At 62.8% G+C, this 21,628-nt stretch overlaps 1 protein-coding gene across 1 annotated transcript in view; it reads right to left on the minus strand.

The window, feature by feature from the left end:
• The window catches only part of WFS1 (wolframin ER transmembrane glycoprotein), a 23,629-nt gene that overhangs the window by 1,160 nt on the left and 841 nt on the right, over window positions 1–21,628 (minus strand). The window contains 7 exon segments of the mRNA XM_077750404.1: window positions 1–1,388; window positions 5,618–5,763; window positions 8,222–8,302; window positions 9,768–9,938; window positions 11,901–12,045; window positions 12,508–12,590; window positions 20,665–20,897. The exon segment at window positions 1–1,388 is cut by the window's left edge and continues 4 nt beyond it. Of these exon segments, the coding sequence (XP_077606530.1) occupies window positions 1–1,388; window positions 5,618–5,763; window positions 8,222–8,302; window positions 9,768–9,938; window positions 11,901–12,045; window positions 12,508–12,590; window positions 20,665–20,897 (2,247 nt within the window).

Below are 21,628 nucleotides of genomic sequence, written 5' to 3' on the forward strand. Positions count from 1 at the left end.
GTGGGCGCGCCCCCGCCGCCGTCGCAGGCCGGGTACGCCTCGCCGTACAGGCAGCGCAGCCAGTCGCCCACGAAGAACGGGAGCACGTTGATGGCCGACTCGGCGCTGTTGTCGATCTCCGTCACGCGGACGTACTTGAAGCGGCCCGTCCACGTGACCCTGTGGCCCTCCAGGTGGCTGCAGAGGATCTGCGTGCGGGCCATGTTGGTCTCCTTCCAGGCCCGCGGGCCGCACAGGAAGCCGTACTGCTGCCACGTCAGCGTGGAGTTGTAGACCTTCATGCCCTCCGAGCGGTACACGTAAAACCAGCAGAAGAGCACCAGGGCGGTGATCCACACCAGGATGAGCTTGACGAGGGAGCTCCGCGTCAGCGACTTCACCGCGCCCACCGCCGACAACCTGGCCCTGGTCCACCAGCGGAACAGCAGCGGGACGCTGCACACGGCCACGGTGACGGCGATCTTGGTGAGCCCCAGGGACAGGAACCAGCGGGCCAGCTGCACCAGGCCCGTGAGCGCCAGGCCGGCCGCGAGGATCGGGAGGGCGAACAGGAAGAGGAAGTAGCCCACGCTGGCGCGGACCAGCCCCAGGCCGGTGGACTCCAGCAGGATGACCACGGACAGCTCGCACCACATGAAGCAGACCAGGTAGGGCACCAGGTAGCAGTAGGTGCCCTTGAAATTCCTCAGCCGCGCCATGCGGAAGAAGAGGTAGAGCAGGTAGACGTAGAGCAGGCAGGGGACGCTGACGTTCAGGACGACCAGGTGGCCGAGGGGCACGGTGACGAAGGTCCGGCCCAGGAGCTGCAGGAGGCGCCAGTCCAAGGGCAGCATGGGCAGCAGGGACAGCAGGCCGGCGGCCACCTCCGTCAGCAGGGCCCTCCTGGTGTAGGGCTCGGCCGAGGTGCTCAGGCTCATGTAGCTGGTGGCCGTGAAGAAGATGGCCACAACGGCCAGCTCGGAGCAGGGGATGAAGTCCTTGCTGGCGATGGGGAAGGAGAAGATGACGAAGAAGACGGACAGCAGGAAGTGCACGTAGGGCTCCAGGTGGTTCCAGCCGAAGTTCACCTCGGCCTGCTCCACGTCCAGGTTGGGCTCGAAGCGCAGGAGCAGGCCGGTGAGGGTGCGGAAGCTCTCCCAGGCCCTGCTGTCCTGGAACACCTTGAGGGTGCAGATCACCATGGAGACGAAGGACAGGTAGAAGACGACCAGGGGGATGAAGAGGGCGAAGAAGTCGATGGTCAGGTTGCTGATGATGAAGAAGAAGATGAGGGCGTTGATGTGGTGGGTGGGGACGATGGTGGACAGCCAGTGCATGCCCGCGCGGGAGGCCATGTCGATCAGGTACTCCTTGATTTCCATGATGGCGTGCAGGGGGTACTTGACCATCTGGGGGGGGAGGGGAGACAAAGGCGGGGCGCTGGAAGGCCTCACGACTCGGCCGGCCACGCGAGCTCTGTGCAAAGTGAATGGCTCACCCCTGAGCCCCGTGTCCCAGCCGGTCCTTCCCCAGAAACACCCTCTCCCCGTGACAACGTCCTCCCCATGCCCTGCGGTCCATGCGGACCCTCCCTCCATTCCACCCAGGCCTGCGGGTCCCGGCCCCTCTCCTCTGGATGCCTGGAGCCCGTCCCCCGGCTCCCTTCCCCTCCCAATCTCCTGCCAGGGATTCGGGACTCCTGTGAACCAGGGTCCCCTTTGGGGCCCCGAGTGCCTGGGGGAATGCACCAGGCTCCCCTCCCCACGAGGCCTCGCTTGTGGACGCAGGAGCCCTGGGCTAGCACGTGGGAGCGGGCTTGTGACCTGATCACCCCCTCCCTGCCCCCCAGCAAGGGTTGCCCTGCCGGGCCTCGGCCCCCCCGCCCACTAAGGGCAGAGGAACCGATACTTCCAAGCCCATGCAGGCTCTGAACAGTCCCAGGAGCGGCTGTGGCTGGAGGGGCTCCAGGAAGAGCTCCCTGCAGACGTGAGCCGCGGGGGCTTCGTCTGAAAGGGGCCCGAGGAGACGCGATCGCCGGTGGCAGGGACCCCGAGGACCAGCTGCCTGCCACGGCCCACCAGCACACACCCATGCTGCTCGCAGCAGACACGCAACCACATGACCACGTCTGCAGTCTGCACCCGGTGGAAAGGGCAGGGACGACCCTCGGGCATTGTGGCAGCGAAGGATGAATGAAGGGATGTAGGGGGCAGTGAGCCGGATCCCACACCCGCCGGGTTTTCTCTGCAGGACTCCCAGAGGCTCCTGGCCCTGCCAGGGCACAGGGGAGCGAGAGAGAGGCTGGAGGAGCCAGTCCTCAAGAGGTGTGGTGTGGAGGGTGGGGGTCTGGGGGTGCCTGGAGCGGCAAAGGCTTGGACCCCAGACCACACAAGCTCACCCACGTGTGGGGGCGTGGAAGCCTGGCGGTACCCAGAGCCCACCTGAGGGGCTACGCAACGGACACCCGCCACTGCCCCAGTGACTTGGGCACCGCGGCCTCCACCTGTGCCCTCGGGACAGGCTCTCCCTGCCCACCCTGCCGGGGTGTGGAGGAGAAGACCGGCCATGAAGGGGGTCCTGAGTGAGCATAGCCAAGCAGTCACAGCAGGAAGTGGCTACCAGCCGAGGGTGACCAAACCCCCGAGAAGCAACTGCGTGGGGCCCGTTCCACAGAGGAGGGGCCCAGGCGCCGGCAGGAGTCTGTGGTAAGAAAGTGTGTGTGTAGCACACCTGTCGCTAGCGGCAGGACAGACAGGTGTCAGGGCCCCGTGGTATCCTGCGTGCCCTGCAGCTGGGACCTTGAGCTGGGGCTCAAGCTCTCCCCTCGGGCCTGAACTATTCACACGTTTTCCTTTGCCCTTGAGGCCAACACAGTGTGGTTGAGGGGAGCTTTAAAGGACAACGCAACCTCAACCTAATGCCCAGCTTGTCCTCTGTGTCTGGCCTCTGTCTGCCCGCGCAGGCACCGGGGCCGCGAGGACCAAGGAGTCCTTCTTCCCGTTGAGAGTCCCAACTCTGCCCCCCGTCGCTTCCATCCAGGCCCTGCTCTTGGGGACCCACTGAATCCGGAAACGGAAAACCTTTTCCGTAGACAGAGTCCAACAAATTAAAAGCTCGAGCTGTTCTTCGAGCAGGAAAGAGATTTTTAAAAAACAGAGCCGGGGGCCAGTTTTACAACAGGACGGCACAGTGCGCTCTGGCCAGGTCGGAGGCCGTCGGCCACTCTGCCGACCCGAGGGGCCCGGGGTGTGACGACGGGCCCCTCAGGCAGCTCATGGCAAGGCTCAGACCCACGTGAGTGTTCACACGTCGGACCTCGTCCAGACCGAACACAAAAACTGTGTGGACTTCAAGATACGACCACATTTCCTCTTCTGAGGGTTTCATCTGCCAGGAGAGGCTGGCTTGGGGCTCGTTGTCCAGAGCCNGGCGCCTCGCTGCGGCCAGAAGACGGAGCCCTTCCTCTGCCTCCAAAAGGCAATTGAAAGCTGCAACAGCCTCGGTGTTAGAGACCCCCGCCAGGAGGCACCATCTCTTTTGCAAAATATGTTTAATGAGACGAACTGTAGAGGCAGCGAAGTGCTCTGCCAGTTTCAAACCCCGAGGGAAACGCAGAGCCCCGTGCACTGCTTGTCAGAACACTTTAAATCTCTGTCCCGAAAAGGACTCTGAGACGTCTCACAGCATTGAGGGCGACAGAATTTATCGTCCCAGCCAGGCGGCCTTGCGAGCAGGCGTCATTAGCCGGGACAGCGCAGGCCCTTCAGACTCACCCTTTCACCTCTGACCCTCACTGGAGGCTCGGGAGCGCCTTGTCTTGGCCCAGAACGACGGCCAGGGCCCCAACCCTTCTCTCAAGTTCTAAGGAAACTAACAGCACACCTGCGAAAACACGGCCCGGGGCTGCCTGCGTGGACCTTCCAAAAAGTCATAACCTCCCTCGGTCAGGCTCCTTGGCCATCCTGGCCTGTGGCTCAGAACGTCACCCTGAACACGGCACCTGTCCTCGGGGGACTCACTCGGCTTGCGGGTCCCGAGCGTGGCTACCAGGCCAGCCGCCCTGGTCTGAGCCTCCACATCTGGGCTCCCAGCAGGTGCTACGCGGACTCTCCATGCTTCCTGTCCCCCCCTCCTCACCTGCTGGCGGCTGAGCCGTCGCCTGCTTCTCTGCCCCCCGATGGTGGTTCACCCCGGCCCCCACTCAGCTCACACCACACGGATGCGAGGACGACTAACGCCACGAGCTTCGTGCCGATTCGTCTGCTCAGAGCTGCTCACGCTGATGGGCCGGGCCGGGCCGGGCCGGGCCGGGCAGCCAGGCTCGCAGAGCTGCGGTATGCTCTGCAGAGTCAGAGAGCTGACCTGGGGACCCACCTGCACCGTGGTCTCCAAGGCATGACCAGGGAAGTGAAAGCTGTCACGGGAAGGGCATGGCCCACCATCCCTGGCTTCTGCACTCGTTCGTATGCCCTGTGCTTGCTCCTTGCTGCCTGTGGCTGCTCACGGGCCGACAGCAGGGGGCAGGAGTGTCTCCCTTCCATCCGGCCAGCCCATGGGGACCTCCTTGCACTTGTCTTTCCTCCCTCGGGACCCCGAGCCCCCCCAGATGTGNTACCAGGCCAGCCGCCCTGGTCTGAGCCTCCACATCTGGGCTCCCAGCAGGTGCTACGCGGACTCTCCATGCTTCCTGTCCCCCCCTCCTCACCTGCTGGCGGCTGAGCCGTCGCCTGCTTCTCTGCCCCCCGATGGTGGTTCACCCCGGCCCCCACTCAGCTCACACCACACGGATGCGAGGACGACTAACGCCACGAGCTTCGTGCCGATTCGTCTGCTCAGAGCCGCTCACGCTGATGGGCCAGGCCGGGCCGGGCCGGGCAGCCAGGCTCGCAGAGCTGCGGTATGCTCTGCAGAGTCAGAGAGCTGACCTGGGGACCCACCTGCACCGTGGTCTCCAAGGCATGACCAGGGAAGTGAAAGCTGTCACGGGAAGGGCATGGCCCACCATCCCTGGCTTCTGCACTCGTTCGTATGCCCTGTGCTTGCTCCTTGCTGCCTGTGGCTGCTCACGGGCCGACAGCAGGGGGCAGGAGTGTCTCCCTTCCATCCGGCCAGCCCATGGGGACCTCCTTGCACTTGTCTTTCCTCCCTCGGGACCCCGAGCCCCCCCAGATGTGGATGGACAGGTACCCGGCAGGGTCCTCCTGGTCTCTGAATATACCAGCACATTGCTTCTGGAAAGGCATCTTTGTGAAACTGACCTTCATTCCATGCCGTAAACGGATCATTTTTCAAAATGACAAAGTCGAAGTGAAAGTCGAACTCCAGAGCCTGCTGCTCTGCTGCCTGTAGTGGTTTGTGGAGACGGCCCCAGGAAGGGCACCCGTGCCCGTCCCTCACTCCAGAGCACACCGCCCCCAGCAGCGCCCTTGGGTTTGGAGCCTGAGTGCACATGGAAGGCCCCTTTCTTGAGGACACATCCTTACGCAGTTATGGGGACCGTCCCTGCGGGACGCACCTCCACAGACAGGCTGCCCAGTCCCAGGGGCTCGCATGTCGGGCAGGGGCCCGCCACCCACCCTTCCGAGATGGCACCAGGGTACATGGAGAACGCGTGTCTGCTGGCCCCAGCCCCGCTTACCTTCAGGCGCAGGGGCAGATCCTCGGGGCTCTTGCCCGCCAGCCCGTCGTCATCATCATCCTGCAGGAACAGGTTGGTGGGGATGATGCCCTTGGCGTACTTCTTGGTGATCTCCACGAAGTCATCCAGCGCTATGTAGCTCTTGGCTGGGGCACAAGAGAGAACAGCCCGGGGTCCGCCCACACTGCGAGCTCACCATGGCCCCCCACGGACAGGCAAGCTGGGGGCCCGAGGGAGGGAGGCTGAGCGAGCTCAGGCGGGCACAGAGGGGCCGGTGGGGAGGAGAGAGGGCAGACAGGGCAGCCTTCACCCGGCCTCTTCGCCTCGGTGACAGCCGTGCATCCCTCCCCTGAACTTCTGTCTGCCCAGCTCTCAACCCCAGCCAGTCCCGCAGCCACCTCCTCTCCTTCCGCCCCCGGCGGCAGCTGCCCCGCAGCCCACAGCCCGGCCACATGCCCACCCCCCACTCAGCGCGCATCCACAGAGGACCTGCTACATGCCAGGCACCGTGCTAGGCAGTGGGCTGGCAGGCACACACGAGCCCAGCATGTGCCCAGCTCTGGACTCCTGGTCTAGCCGGGTCGCGCTAAAGATGCCTGACTGCAGACGTGATGGGCTGCTCGCCAGGGTCGCGTCCACTCGGAACCGTCCCCCAGGCGGGGGGGAGTGCGATGAGTGACTCGGCACAGCGATCATGATCGTGAATGGGCAGCCAGCCACAGGGCTGATGGGGCCGTGAGCCGCAGGGCTGCTGTTCTCCAGGTGCTCCTGAGGCCTCCCGTGCAGGGGCTGCTTTCGGGACACTGGGGACACTGGGGACAGAAGCCCATTGCAGAAAAGGGCAACAGACAGCAGCGAGAGCAGAGGAAACAGTGTCGGGGATGCAGTGAGCATCCTGGGAGAGGGTGGGGCGTGGACAAGGGGCTGTTCCTTAATACGAGGTCAGGGGGCCATAAGGGTCAAGACAGGGCAGCCTAGGGCGGGGCCCACTGAGGGACATGTGGCTGGAGCTGACCGGGAACAAGCAGGGAAGAAGAGGGGGCCCAGTGGCCTGGCCCAGGCCATGACTGGGGTCATGGGTGGCATCTGAAGCCTGTTTCAGATTCTGTGTCTCCCTCCCTCTCTGACACTCCTCTGTTCATACTGTCTCTGTCTCTCTCTCAGAAATAAATAAAACATTAACAAAAAAAAAGGAGGGGGGAGCAGAGAAACAGGGCAGGGAGGTGGCCACGGGAACAAGGGGTCCAGTGAGGGTCTTAGTTTTATTTTCTGAGGGAAGAGGGAGAAGAGGTATAAGCACATGTTCACAAGCTGCTAGGAGAGTCCCCGTGGGGTGAGGGAGGCCAGCAGCCCGAACCCCAGGGGGGCTGGCCTGGCCGGCTGGTGGCAGGGCCAGGACCATGGTCAGCGCTGTCCACACCCGCCTCCAGAGGCCGCGTGCCTGCCCGGCCCTCACCGAGGGTGGGCCTCAGACCCGTCCCTCCCAGCCCAGAGCACGTGATCTCCCCCCCACCCCCCAGGGTGCCGTGACCTGGCAGCAGTTGCAAGGCCCACAGGAAGTCCTGAGCAGTTAACCATAAAGTCCCCAGGGTGGAGAAGGCAGCGCTGGGCAGGGACCTTCCGAGAGGGCCACACTGCAGTCCCAGAGGCGCCTCTCACCCGACTGACTTCCGGCACCTCCGCGTGTAAAACCCACGTAAACCCACGTAAACCCAGCCGTCCTTCCGGTTCCTATTGGCCGGACGTTCCCCTCTGCTGCAGAGTCCTACGTGGCTTAGTATCCCGTGTGCCTAACATGCCCGGGATGCACTATGCCCCAGGGTTCCAGTGACGCATCAGACAGACTGTTTACAGCGCTGTGGGAAGGGGGGAAGCGCCCCCCTCTGTAGGGAAGCTCTCTGGATTGGTGGGGCCCTCGTCCCTCTCCTCTGACCATCACTGTGCAGAAGGGGAAACTGAGCCCTGGGGCAGGAAAGCCAGGCCTGCCTGAGGTCAGGAGGAGAGGGTGTGGCCGAGCCGGGGGAGGACCCAGGCCTCCCATCAGTGCTGAGCAGCCCCCCTGGGCCCCTCCTGTCTGTTTCCCCTGGGACTCAGGGGGCAGGAAGTACGACCAGAAGCCGCCCACCGGCCGGGCAGTGGCACACAGCATTAGAGGACCTCTCCTAACTGGGTGCCCCAAACCCTCCATTCTCCACCCTCCAGCAGCCCATGCTGGGGGGAGCCCCACACTGCCCGCTGGGTGACCCCCACCCCAGGCCACTGTGTGTGGTTCCCGCCCCCTGCCCTCAGGGGCTGACTGCCTCCTCGTCCTGGCGGCTTGCTGGGGCACCCCAGATGCACTCACGTTCCCCCATCCCTCTGCCTGCAGGGACCGTCACACTGTCCCGTGTCCCTCTTCTTTCCAAGCCGTACGTTCCCGCTGGGCAGAGCCCCACTGCCCGCAACACCGATAGCCCCAGATGGACTGGACTGAAAAGTCCATTTTGCCTCCCAAGACTTTGGGGGATGTGGCGCTGCGGTGCCCGTGGACGTGGGGCCCGGGGTGGGGGGGCCGACCAGCTGGGCCACGGCTGTCACGGCTGTGGGACTGGAGGCCATACTCACATTCGCTGCTAACCAAGCGCTCCAGCACTCGCCTCTGCTTCTGTAGGAACTTGGGGACCGGGCCTGGCTGTGCCCCTCCATCTGCAAGTGACAGAGGGGATAGAGAATCAAAGTGAGATAACTGTCCCGTAGGCCCCGCGACCTTCCAGAAACCAGCCCATGAGCTCCCAGGGCCGCCACACAGCCCACGGTGGGCACCGTGAGGGCCACCTCTGCGCCTCTGCCCACGAGGCCGAGCTGGCACCCAGGGGCATGGCCACCTCCCCTGCCAACGCGGCCAGGGCAGTGGACACACCGCAGTTCCTGGGTGGCGGAACCTTTGCCAGCACTGTCCCTTGGTGTGATTTCGCCCCGGAATAGACAGTGCGCCCGGGGCCAAGGGTCAGGCCTCCCCTGGTCTCCCCAGCCCCGGTGCTGGAAGGGGCCCACACGAGTCCATTCAATGGCTGAGTCAGGACTGAAGTGTTCCGCCCCTTTGTCAACATCCAGCACCTGCCGCGCCCCCGGTCTGGCGAGCATTCTAGTCTTCCCGCATGCCAGGCGCCAAGGCGTGCCTTTGCAGGGTCCGGTCAGGCAGTGACAGCACAAGGGGAGAGGCACTGTGACCGGGAGTGACCGGGGGCCACAGGGGCCTGGACGCGCTGGGAGTGGCCTGGGGTGGGGGCTGACCTGGGGCACGCAGGGCCCCTGGGGCCCCAGCTCATCACGGCAAGCATGGCTCTCTGGGTGCTGCCGTCCAGGCCCCAGGCCTCACGGACCCCTCGGCTCGGCCCCAGTACCGAGAGAGCTAAGGGCCAAAGGAGCGTGCTGGTCCCCAGAGGGGACCTGGAGACCCCAGGACAAGCGGCAAAGGAGCCCACTGGGCAGCCTTCTCTGCTGTCGGCAGGTGGCCCCAGGCCCTGTCGCGTGTACCCAAGGGCAGGGGACGCAAAGTACAGCCCCGGGCGGGAATCAACTTTCCGAACAGCTGGAGGCAGGTGCTCCTCGAGTTAATGGAGAGGAAAAAGCCAGGTGGGGCCCCAGGACACTAAGAAGCCAAACCCAGTCAGGGACACCCGTTCCTCTGCCCGTCTGTCCTCCTGGCTGGCGGCCGGGTCAGGAGGCTGGGGGAGGGGCTGCGGAGGCTGGTGATGAGCCTGCCTCAGGGAGGCCATCAGAGCCCCGGCCGGCTCCACAGCCCTGGAGCGCTGGGGCCTCGGTGGCCCGAGTCCCTGCCTGCATCTGTTACTCCCCTTGCCGGCTTCTGTCCCCTCGGGAGGAGCAGGACAGCCTCAGAATGACATGATCTGTGGCCCTGCCTGTGGGTGCCCACAGATCCTTGACCGCTCCAGAGCTCCGGGCAGGGCTTAGGAAGGGGACCCCAAGGACAGGGTGACACGCCAGGAGGGACCCTCCCAGGCCTTAGAGGAGACCCATGAGGCCTCCACGACAAGGTCCCTGGGAGTCCCCAGTTAGGCTCCCAGAGTCCCCACAGGGGAGCCCCCAGGATTCCAGAGACGCCCACGACGTGTGGGCGCCAAGGGCCGGCCCCACGTGGCTTGCGTACCGTGCTCGTTGACCTGCCCAACGTTCTCCAGCAGCTCTGACAAGGCCACCTGCTTCTTCTTCTTGGGGTTGAGCTTCCAGTACATGACCAGGGCCGCCTTGCGCACGGCCCGCTCCAGGTCGGTCTCGGAGGAGAGCTGCCTCACCTCTTGCTCGTTCTCAGAAGTGATGCCTACAAGACCAGACGCATTAGAGGCCTGGTCCCGCCTGCCTGGGTGCCCTCAGCAATGCTCTGAGCGCCGACCCGACCAGCTGTGCCACGGGCGCTTTGGAGGGGGCTCACGCGACAGGCTTTGCAGGCCCCTGTGGTCACCAGGGCAGAAACAGACATCTGACCCACAAGACCATTTTGGCAAAGTCCCCGCCAGGACCCTCTCTCCAGCTCCGGCTGCAGCCTGGCAGACCCGCCCGGACGACCCTGGGGGCTTCCGTGGTTCCTGGCGGTTCACGCCCCTCGGGAAGTAGATACTGCTCGCCTCGTGTGCAGATGGGGAAACTGAGGACCATCGCGGCTTGCCTGAGGCCAGGGAGTCAGGGACAGGCAGAGTGGCCGGTAACCACGGAAGTCAGAGACACGTAACCAGGGTCACCGGCCTGGGTGCAGGTGCGGGACTTCCCTGTGTCCCCAGGAGCCCCCCAGGCGCTGCCCCTCCTCTGACAGCCGGGAAAGCCATGTTCCCGCACAGCTGTCCTTCCAAGGGAGACAGAGACTCACCACAGAGAGAGACAAGGGGTGCGGCTGCCTTCTTCCTTTCGCCCCCAACTGTCAGAGACATCGGCAGCCCCCCACCGAGAAAGAGAACGGGACTTTTTTTTCTCCCTTTAAACATCTTCCAATGTTCCACCTGAGCACACATTTCTCTCAAGGACAGGAAGCACCCGATGCGAGAAAGCACGGGTGCAGAGCACGTGAGGCCACTCCCAGCCCTTTCCAGCACCCGCCTGGGTTCCGGGGTCCTGACCTGACCCTTCCTTAGAGCCGCGTGGGCTGCGGGCTGCACTGACTCGCTCTGGCCGGCGCCAGGCCCTTCCTCCTGCTCCAGAACGGGAGGGTGGGCTGGGTAGATGTCCCGGCTAACAGAACGCACCATTCTGGCTTTTCAGAGGCACCTGCCCCATTTCCAGAGAAAGCAGGTTCCGTATAATAAATGTAATTCTTAGAAACGTCACAACACAAAACCTGAAGAAAATATACCAAACTACATGGCATTTTCTTTCTGGGTTTCAAGGTTATGAGTAATTTCTATCTTTCTGTTTTCTACGTATTCCAAGTTTTATATAATAAGCAAAAAACACTTCTACAATCTGGAAAAACGTTTTAAAAAAAAGGTCCTTTACGACACAGCTGTTCCTTTGTCTCTGAGGTCTGAAGCCCCCAGACCCCACTCCTCCACAGCACCAAGGACAAGCCATTTCCCTTGGGCAGGACAATGTGATAAGCGACCACCGGTGGCCGGGCTCTGCCTCACTGTCCCCCTCACCGCCCCACCCCCCTACCAGTCCCCATCCAGGCATGAATGCATCTGAGCAGATCCTCACTGTCCCACGGTCCCCCAGTCGTTCTGCCCAGACTGGATGCAAAGTCAGTCCAGAAAGTTCCGTCCTGACCTCAGCCCACTGTCACATTCTCCCGCTGCACCACAGGCAAGCTGACCCTCCACTGGCTCTATGATCCACTCCTCAATCTGGATCCACCTACAGACACCAACACATGCTAAAGAGGATGACAGTGACTTTGTGGGCTAAACACGCCGTATTAGGCTCCGGAAATAACGTCCAAACGACAAAAGCACTAGCAAAACAGAATTTACACTTCTTTCTCAAGAGCGTCACCAGCTTCAGGGGCCCCTGGGTGGCTCAGTTGGTTGAGAGACCAACTTTGGCTCAGGTCATGATCTTGCGGTTTGTGAGTTTGAGCCCCGCGTCGGGCTCTGTGCTGACAGCTCAGAGGCTGGAGCTGCTTCAGGTTCTGTCTCCCCCTCTCTCTCTGCCCCTCCCCCGCTTGCTCTCTCCCTCTCTCTCTCTCAAAAAAAAGAGTGCCACCAGCTTCAGATTTTCCCACTGCTGTTATCTGCTGACAGGGTCAGAAGCAACGCATCCCTCGGCGGCCACCCGGAGCCTCCCGCTGACCCACCTTTCCTGTCCGCCAGGCAGCGGCGGAGCAGCTTGACCGCCTCGCGCCGGCCCTGCTTCGCGGCGAGGATCAGCCAGCCCACGGCGGTGCAGTTGTTCAGCTCCTCGTCCGCATGGCCGGCCAGCTGCAGGTAGTGCTTCCCCACCTGCGGGCGGGAACCGGGTCAGGACACAGCCCGCGCGCACGCACCCGGGCACCGGCTCTGTGTCCTGGCCCTGACCTGCTCCCTTTGGCTGGTCCCTCTCCTGCCCCAGCGTCCCAACCAGCCCGCCTCCCCCACCCGTCACCCAGGCCAGCCCGCCTCCCCACCCCACCTCTGGGAGCTTCAGACCTGCACCAGGCTGGGCCTGCGGGACCCTCTCAGCAGACCACAGCGAGGGTGCGGCAGGAGGTGGCCCTCAGGGGACGGGGTGCCCAAGACGAGGCGTGGGCCGGACACGGGAAAGAGCATGGGGACCCCATGGAGCAGCGGGAGGCAGAGTGTCATGGAGACCATGGAAACGAGCAGGCGGCTGGTGCGCAGTCAGCCTGCTCCCCGCTCCCTGTTCACAGGGCATCGGCCCTTCCCAGGCGGCCACGTGGTGGGGCCGAGGCCTGAGCTCCTCACCTCTGTCTGTGCCTTGGCGTCCCCCGCCTTGGCCTTGTCCAGGACTTCTTCAAAGGGCATCTCCGCATCGCCCTTCGCGGGCCCTGTAGCACAGGAGAAAAGCAGACAGACGGTCGCGAGGCTGGTCCTTGTCACTTGGTGGGAGTGGAGGGACCGCAAGAATGTGCCCAGACCCAGGGCAGCTTTGCTGAAATCCCAGTCAGACCTGGAGAGAATATTCCAGAAAGCTGACGTCTGGAGATGCAGACGGCCCCGGAGCACGGACAGCAAACCGCCGCAGGCGGGGGTCTTCAGCAGCGGCTCAGAGCAGGAAGAGCGTGGGGTCCCGCCCCCAGACACCTCCCCCCCAGCGCAGGCCTGCTTGAGCTGGGGCTCCAGAAGGATCCCAGCGCTCCAGCGGAAAGGCCCCTGACCCAAACACACACCCACGCCCTGCCCCCACACCAAATCCGTGTTTTCCAAGACTGCCATCTACACGCGCACCATTTTGGGGTCACAATCTGTGCACCCACATTTTGACGCGTATACAACAGCAAATCACTGCCATGGTTCAGAGACCCGTCGGAGGAACGTGCCAGGGTGCGGGGCCCCTCCACTCGACTGGGCCCTCACGTTATTCCTACAACTCCGTGATTTCATAAAACGGTGCCCCAACCGCCCCGGGTGTGTATCTCCTTGGGGGTTCGTCTCCTGGCACAGGTCCTTCTGTTGAATCACTAGGGCCCAAGGGCCCGACCAGGTATGGCTCATGCTGTAGCCTACGCTCCAGAAAGTTACCCCAAGTCACAGCCGCCGTGTGGAACTATGCCAGCGTCACCGTGACCTTACCAGCAAGGGGAGCACGACAGTAAGAAGCTTAAAAACATCCTTTTTACCCGTCCCTGTCTCGGATTTCTGCAATCGACACTCACAGGCCCACGTCTACCTCCCCGGGCCGCCGCCGCTCACCCACTTCCTGCCTTGGCAGGTGTAAGACACCTTGCAGTAGTTCACGACCACAGCGCTGCTGACTTTACAGCAGGGGCTCATCAGACATGACAGCCTCCTCACTCTCTAGATGTTTCTGGAAATGGGAGGCAGAATGAAGGGAAACCAAAATATGGCCCCCAGGAACAACGCCCAATACCCGCCTTCCCAGAGCCAGCTCTGCCTGTAACGGCCAAGGCCACGGGCTGCTGCGCTCGGGGCACCCGAGTCCACAGGATACAGGACTCCGGGGGGAAGCAACAGGGGCCTGAGCCTACACGGGCCGCACGTGCAAAGGCAGAGAGGCCCAGGGGACCGAGGACACAGCTCCGAGCAGGGAGGCTTCTTATCTCAGACCTCATGCTCAGCTCAGGGACACACCCCATGGCCCTCCTGGTGGGCGGCTGGAAGATACCTGCCCTGAGGAGTTCCGACTGGACTTCCTCCCTGCGGTCCTCAGGGATCCCGCCAGCAACGGCCTCAGCACGCCCACCCTGCCTGCCCTCCCAGCCAGGACCTTGGTGCCTCCTGAGCCACCAAGGTCACTTCTTCCTTCTGGCTGCTGTCACGGCCCCTCCAGCCCTTGACGCTCTCTCTGGCCCAGAGCAAAATGCAGGCTCCAAGCTGGCCCCTTGCACAGGCTCCCAGGGAAGGAGCGTGCACATGGGGAGAAGTCTGACCTGTGTGTTCTTTTCGCCATCAAAGTGCCGCGTGACGTAGCCAGTTATTTCCAACCTAATTGTTAACATCCATCTGGCAGGACAGTTATAAAGAACAAGCTACTTTGTCTCAAGTGACTGGGCCAGAGCCAGCATTCCCAGAACGTGCATTTCTTTTCCGTCCATGCTTTCTACCTCCCGGCTGACCCCAGGGCCTTTGCTACTCACCAACACTGCACTTCCCACCACAGCACCCATGGGGCGCCTCCCACAAGTTCGCAACTTTTCTTCACTGAATTCACAAGCCCACATTCTTTTTGTGTTCTAATCAGAATATAGAAGACTCAAGCATATCTGCTGGCTAAAAAGATGCTGTCCGTGATTAATTTTCACATAAGTTACTCATAGCCTGACATTTCAAGAAGTTTCCCCAGTACACAAATTCTCGTTGAAATGTACGCCACACCTTTATTATTTGAGCTTCCATTTGGCCGACAGAAGTATTTTTATACCACTCACATGTTGGGCCCACGCCGCAGACCCATCAGAGGGCTCTGGCTTTTTCCATGTAAGTAGGAGCCTTCCCACAGGTCACGGGCTTACTGCTCAGCACCATATTGAACGCCCCCCCCACCCCCCACGGCTGAGTCCGTGTGGACCGAAGACCACGAAACACACTATTCTGTGCACGTCCGACCAGCACTCCCATCTTTCTCCTGATAGTAGCGTCTTGATGCCCCTCTTGGGTACCCGTCCTTCCCCATCTCAGTCCTCAACATCTGGTGGCGCTGTCCCTATATGCAAGATGGGTACAGCACACCCTCCGGCCCATCACAAGCCTCTGTCTCCCCGACCACAGCACTTGGTTCAGAGATGGACACAGACCCAAGCCAGGCCAGCGGCTTTGTGCTGAACTGCTGGGAAGCAGGCTTCCTGCCACTAGGTCTTGGCTGATGGATGGCCCCTGGGAGCCCCGGAGGGCTGCCCGGTGAGGACAGCCCACCCAAGGGGAGGGAAGGGGAGCTGGGGTTCCTGATCACATGATCTGAGCCCCCGGATCCAGCCACATGTACAGCCAGCATACCGTACACTCTGCAGATTCACGGGACTAAGAAATTCCTCTTAACTCCTGTTTTATCTCCTCTGTCAATGTACAGTGTTTCTGGCCACTTACAAGCGGAGGGGTCCTGACTCGAACTCGATTTTGAAAAGCTTCCTAGCACAAAGCAGCCAGGGTCAGAGCTGCGTGGCCTTGGGCAGGTCCGTACGCCTCTGCCAGAGTCCACAGAGAACCACGTACACACTGTCCCCCAATCTTTTCCTTGTTTATGTCCACGGATCCCGTGCATTGCTGACCTGGAAGGTGGCCCTTCTCGGCAGCTAGCAAGGTGAGCAGAGCCCCCGGGATGCGGTCCCCTGTCCCCAGCAGGGCCCACTGCCATTTTCCCGCCGCAACCGCAGATGCAGTATCTACACGGTGTCTCAAAGCTCCCGCCAGCCTTCGTGGGGACAATCGGTCTAGTGGGTGTGACCCATCTCCAGCCCAGATGCCGGCCAGCGTGGGACAGTGCGGCTGGATAAACGGTGCAGGATGGAGGGAAGAGGGGCTGGGGGCTGCCGAGGGAAGGATCACGAGAAGGGTCTGCAGCCTTCCTGTCCCCCCACATGCCAGCACAGGGACACGGCACGTGCTCGGCATGGTGCCTGCACTGAGCTCGCCCCCCGACCCCCGCGGCTGGAGCAGGTGCTCTGCAGAAAGGGAAGAGGGTCCAAGGCCACGCAGCTCCCATATGGGGTGGCCAGGCTGCCCTACAGCAGGGGGGGTCCCATGCCCAGGGAGGGGGGCTGTCCTGCACCCAGAGGGTGTCTCAGCAGCCTCTGGGATGCTGACTCTTATTCTCGCAAACAAATGGGGAAAACCCTTGCAACCCCGTCTCTGCCCGGGGCTGGCTGAGCTGGGGCAGGGGGCCTGGCCGGGAGGCCCGCTCTCCCGACGTCCCGAGCAGGGGCCATGGACTCGGCTCCTCACCACACACCCAGCAGGTTACGGAGAGCTGGCCCCATGCCAGCTGAGCGCCAGGAGCTGAGGGCACCGAGCTGAGTGGGGCAGGACCACTGCCCTCCAGGCCCGCCCGGGGGCTCAGATGATGACTGTCACATTGCATCAGTGTGGGCTAGGGGCTGTGGAGGTGTCCAAAGTCATCAACTCTGATGGTGGGGGCGGGGGGGAGCGTCGCTTCCTGGAGGAGGTGACACCGGAGGCTTGGAACTCAAGTGGGTGGTTAAAGGTAACGGATGACGGGCATGCTGCCAAGTTTCCAAAGGTCTCACGAAGCCACCACACCCCAGACAGACTCACCGACCCTGCCATTCTGCTGCCTTGCAACAGGTCTTCCGACAGCGAGGGGGTCACGGCACGGGCAGGGCGTTCAGACAGACCACAGACCAGGGCTTTGAGCGGGTTCAGAAGAAAGTGATGTGTGCACGAACTTCCTCAGTTATCACAGGCTGGCTCCTCGAGCAGAGCGTGGGAACCCAAGGGGTCCACGGCTGCGACGTGTCCCCAGGACACCAGGGCCTCAACGCTCTGCATCTCCTCATGTCCCCACACCAGCATCGCTTCCCACCGTCCAGCTCTGAGCCCCACCCCTGCCGTGGCTCTCCCAGAGGCCCCGGGGGCCAGCCTTGCCTCCGGCCATGTCATTCCTGTGACTTAAACCCTCTAACGCTCCCCAGAACACCTTTCTCCTCATCATGACCCCCAAGGGCCCACCTAGCTGACCCCCTGCCCACCCCCAGCACCCTGACCCCTGCCCAGGGTCTGGCATCCAGCACGGTGCAGGTCCTTCTTCATTTACCCACTCGGGATCCCTCCTGGAGGGCAGGGCCTCCGTCGACACTGGGGTGCAGGCTTCCTAGCAGCTGCACGTCCACCCGAGGGCTCCCCCGCCCGTCTGTGACCCCACGGCCAGGAGGCCTCACAGGGCTGGCGCTCCCTCTGGCAATCCGCTGCAGCCCACCGAGGTCAGCAGACAGGGCGCCTCGTGCTCCCGGGGCCCCCATGACGTCAGGTGTCCCCAGCACGGCGCCTGCCCTCCAGGACGGTCACTGTTCGCTTCTGTCTCTCCCTGGCCCGAGGGCTCCGGGAGGGGGGCAGGCACCACTCCTCTGTCCTCACCAGAGACCACTCGGGACTCAGCCTGGCAGTCTCTGCGTCCTCCTGCCCTGGGTTCCCTGGAGAGATGTCCCAAAGGCACGGGGCACACAGCAGTACCCCACCTGCCGCTCTTGGGAAAGCAGTCACAGAGTGTGATCAAACGGCCGCCTCACCAGCTGGGGGCCCCCGGGGGCACCTACCTCACCCATTTCCCCAGGTTTTCTCATGAAGATGTTGGAGAAACGAGTGAGAACCTAGTAGAGAGAACCTAATGGGTACCCAGCACGGGAAGCGTCACTCGCACACTTACTCTCGCTGTCACCTAACTGACATGCATTGCACCTGTGTGTCTGGAACCCACTGAAACATGCCCACGAAGCCTCTCTGGGGGCAGATGCCGTCTGGGCTGCACAGGGCCGGCAGGGCAGGGCCCACTGCGCCCTCCTCAGTGACCAGTGTCAGCCGCAGAGCAGCAGGTGGGGGCCGGGACCCCAGGGCCATGGGTCTGCCCAGGGCCCATTCTCTCCCTCCGTTTGGGGGCGGACGGCAGCCAGAGGCCATAGCTGCCGCCTAGCTCCTACCTGAAACTTGCAGTCTTGAACCCGCCCCCCGGGGCTGTTTTGCACACTCAGATCGAAACCACATGTGTCTCCTGGCCTGGTTTTGGTGCCCTGCAGCCATGAGGTGTCCTCTGTGGCTGAGGTCCCAGGGCCGAGCCCCCTTGCCTGCCCAGAGGCCTTGGAGACAAAGCAGAGAACACGGCGACCTTTCAAGGAGATGCAGAGATCGGAAGTGCCCGAGGACCCGGTGAATTTCTGGAGTAAATCAGGCACCAGGCCCAGCGTGAATGGCACAGGGGAGCCTCAAGTCCGCTCCAGCCAGAACTTGATCTCCGCTGGGCAGGGCTGGTGGTGGCCCCGGAGACTCGGGTCACCGGTGCACCCGTCACGCAGCAGCGGGTCACCTGGGCAAGTCTGTGCCTCCATTTCCTCATCTCTAGGTGGAGTAATGACAGAGCTTCCCTCGCAGGCCACTGTGAGGGGGCAGCCATGGCCCACGGAGAGCCCGAGGGCAGATCAACCCCGCAGGGCTCATGGCGGGTTTGGGGTTTCCGCACGGGTGGCACGGCGGAGCTGGGGGGGTCATCCCAGGCAGCGACCTGTCTTCAGGAAGAAGAAAACGACGAAGCCTGGGGGAGATGAGAAAGGGGAGCAGAGGTGCGGCCGGGGGGGCAGTGTGGGCTGGGCTTCCTTAGCTCGTAGAGACCGGAAGCCTCACCTCAACAGCCTGGGAGTAAGGAGATCATCAAAGCATCCCACCCACCCGCGGTGACAGAGGTAAAGAGAGCACCACCCCCCACCACACACACGTGCTCACACCCAGTTAGTGGCATAAGAAGCCTCCTTTAAGGGAGAGAAAGCCTGGTGCACACACGGCCCAACACACATGGTCCAAGGAGGGGTTGAAGGGGAGATTATGAAACAGCAGATCCCCACCCACCCCGGGAGGAGGTCTGAACAGGACCTCGGTGACCAGGGGGCCTGCTGTTTGGTGGCTGTGCTGCAGTGTGAGGTACAGAGCGTCTGTGTGCCGGCAGGGTGTGCCCACGGGCACCACGGGCCCCAACCCGGCACCCCACCGACGCCAGCATGCCTCTGTGTGGCCGGGGCCCGATGCGCGTCTGCCCGGCGTACAGAGCCCTGGGCGGGACTGCACGCGCCAGTGTGGTCGCGCCCACGCCACAGATGCAGTAACGGGCTCACCATGGCCTCCCAACTGTCAAGGTCACGTGGCTTGGGGGCCCGCCAACGTGACAGTGAGGTCCCGGCCCTGCCTGGGGCACCTCAGGGCCCTGACGGTAAGTAATGGCTCGTGTGCACAGACACGTGCTCAGGGGTCCCGGCCTGTAAAGGTCCGTCCGCGGAGAATGAGCGCCAGAGCCGAACTGCAGGAAGCGCTTTATGAAGTGCATGTCTCCTTGAATCACACACCCCGTTAAACTGTCCATGAGCAGCACGCACGGTGAGAAAAGTGGTGTCTTGGAACTTCCTGCTGCCGTGTGTGTGTGTGTGTGTGTGTGTTTGTGTACACTCGTGTGCAGGCACTCACATCAGGTAAGGGCGGCTCATGTACTTCCAGCTGTGGGTCAAGGTCAGAAAGTGTATGAGGCAGTCGTGCCCTAAGAGCCGGGTAGGGTTCCAGTGGGTGGAGATGGTGAGGCACATTTTGGGTGGAGCTCCCACATGGCACAGGGAGGGGGGAAGCCTGGAGGCCCGCCTGGAGGCCGGAGAACTGTCCCCGCGTGCAGGGAGGAGGCGCCAGTACCCCCGGAAGAGAAGTAACGGGAGCCGGTGCTCTGAGCAGGACAGCACGACTGTGCCCCGCCGCTGCTGGAGCGGACGGTCCCCGTGGACGCGCGGGGTGGAGTCGCAGGAGGAGAACGCAGGTGGCAGCTGTACTTCCCACAGACGCCGGGGCCGCAGGCTTGGGGCTGCTCCCTCCAGGCGTCCACGAAACTCACAGGGACGCACGACCGTCCCCACCCACGGCAGCCCCCAGAGCGTGAAGAAACGTCTCAGGCGAGGCTTGGGCTCCGGCTCAGTGACCAGTCCTGCCCCCAGACCCCTGCTGGCGTCTCTCCGTCACAGGCCAGACGGGCATCGTCCCCCTCGCCCCTCCCTTCGCCCTCGCCACTGTCACCGGGGAGGTGGCTCTCTCAGCTGCCGTGCCCTCTCCTCCCCGTGACTCTCGCTCCAGCATCTTCCCACCACTGCAGCCCCAGGCTTGGGCCACTTCGGGGCTCCCCCGCCCCCACACTGTGGGCTCATGGGAGTCGGGGGCAGGCCTGACTCCCCTGTGCTGCCCATGGCCCTGGCCCATGGCCACTCAGGGCCGTACTCGGAGCAGGAGGTGCATGCAGGACGGCCCAAGCGCTAGTGCCCCTCCCCCAAGGTCAGCGACCTTGACCAACTATCTGGGTCCCACTCAGGCCCCCACGCTGACCCCCCTCTGCCCCTGGGAGGTGCCTCCGGGAAGACCTTGGGGAACAAAAACCTCAGGAGGCCCAAGAGTGGGCGGGGGTGGGGGGTGGCCCTCAGCCGTCTGGCCTAGGGATGGGGAACAAGGTCTACAGGGCACTGAGGACCCGGGCCTGGGCCCAGGAGCATTCCAGGGTGGCAGCTGGCCCCTGAGGGGGGTGGCCACATGTGTCCCCAGACCGAGCAGAGCTGCCCACCCAAATGGCCAGGAGAGCAGCCTGGCTCAACATGGGCTTCCCTGAGTGCCAGGCGGGACCAGAGGGGGAGGGGAACTCTCCTCTCAGCACCCCGCCTCGGACGTGCTAAGGATTGCTGGCTCCCGAGCCCCGCCCCTTACCTGTTCCGTCCACCCTTTCTCGGCTCCCAGGGCTCGGGGCCGGGGCCACAGCTGGGCCAGCTGTGTCTGCTACATCTGGTCCAGGCCCCCCTTGGGGTTCAGGAGCTTTGGGCACCCCGCTCATGTCCTGTTCCACTGAGGCGGTGGCGTTGAGCCGCGAGCGGGCCTGGGGCTGCGGCGGTGGTGAAGGCTGGGGGCCAGAGGGGCTCGCTGAGGGGGTGCTGGGGTCCATCCTGTGGGCGAGAAAAGCCAAGGGTAAGACACTGGGGCAGCAGAGAGGGGACAGAAAGGGAAGTGGGGTGGGGGCTGCCTCCTGTTGTGTATGGGATCTCACTCAACCACACCACAGCCCCTAAGACCATGTCCATTTTACAGATCAGAAAACTGAGGAAAGAAATTTACTCAAGGCATCTGGCTCAATAGGCTCCAAGCAGTCATGACCTTGGGCCTGAGGTCTTGAGGCCCAGAGTCGTTGCGTCCATCAGCAGGCATGAGCCGTGGAATCTCAGGTCTCCTCATCTGGGAGCAGAGATGATGAGAAGCTGTGAGGACCCAATGAAATATTCCACAGCTCAGCACCCAGCTGAATGGTGGCCTCCAAATGATATGTCCGTCCCCAATCCATGAAGGTGACCCTATTTGTAGATGTAATGAAGGATTACATCGTTGAGATGAGGTCATCCTAGATTAGGGTGGGCCCCCGTTCAATGGCCAGTGTCCTGATAAAAAGAGAAGGGAGGGAGGTCTGGGTGGCTCAGTCGGTTAAGCTCTGGACTCTTGCTTTTGGCTCAGGTCATGGTCCTGTGGTCTCGTGGGCCTGAGCCCCAGATCGGGCTCCGCGCTGGCGGTGCAGAGCCTGCTTGGGACTCTGTCTCCCCCATTTCTCTGCCACTATCCCCCTCGTGCTGTCTCGGTCTCTCTCAAAATAAATAAGTAAACTTAAACCAGCCACAGAAGAAAAGGT

The sequence above is a fragment of the Crocuta crocuta genome, unplaced genomic scaffold (genome assembly GCF_008692635.1).
Source record: "Crocuta crocuta isolate KB4526 unplaced genomic scaffold, BGI_CrCroc_1.0 scaffold179, whole genome shotgun sequence".
In the NCBI taxonomy this organism is placed as follows: domain Eukaryota; kingdom Metazoa; phylum Chordata; class Mammalia; order Carnivora; family Hyaenidae; genus Crocuta; species Crocuta crocuta.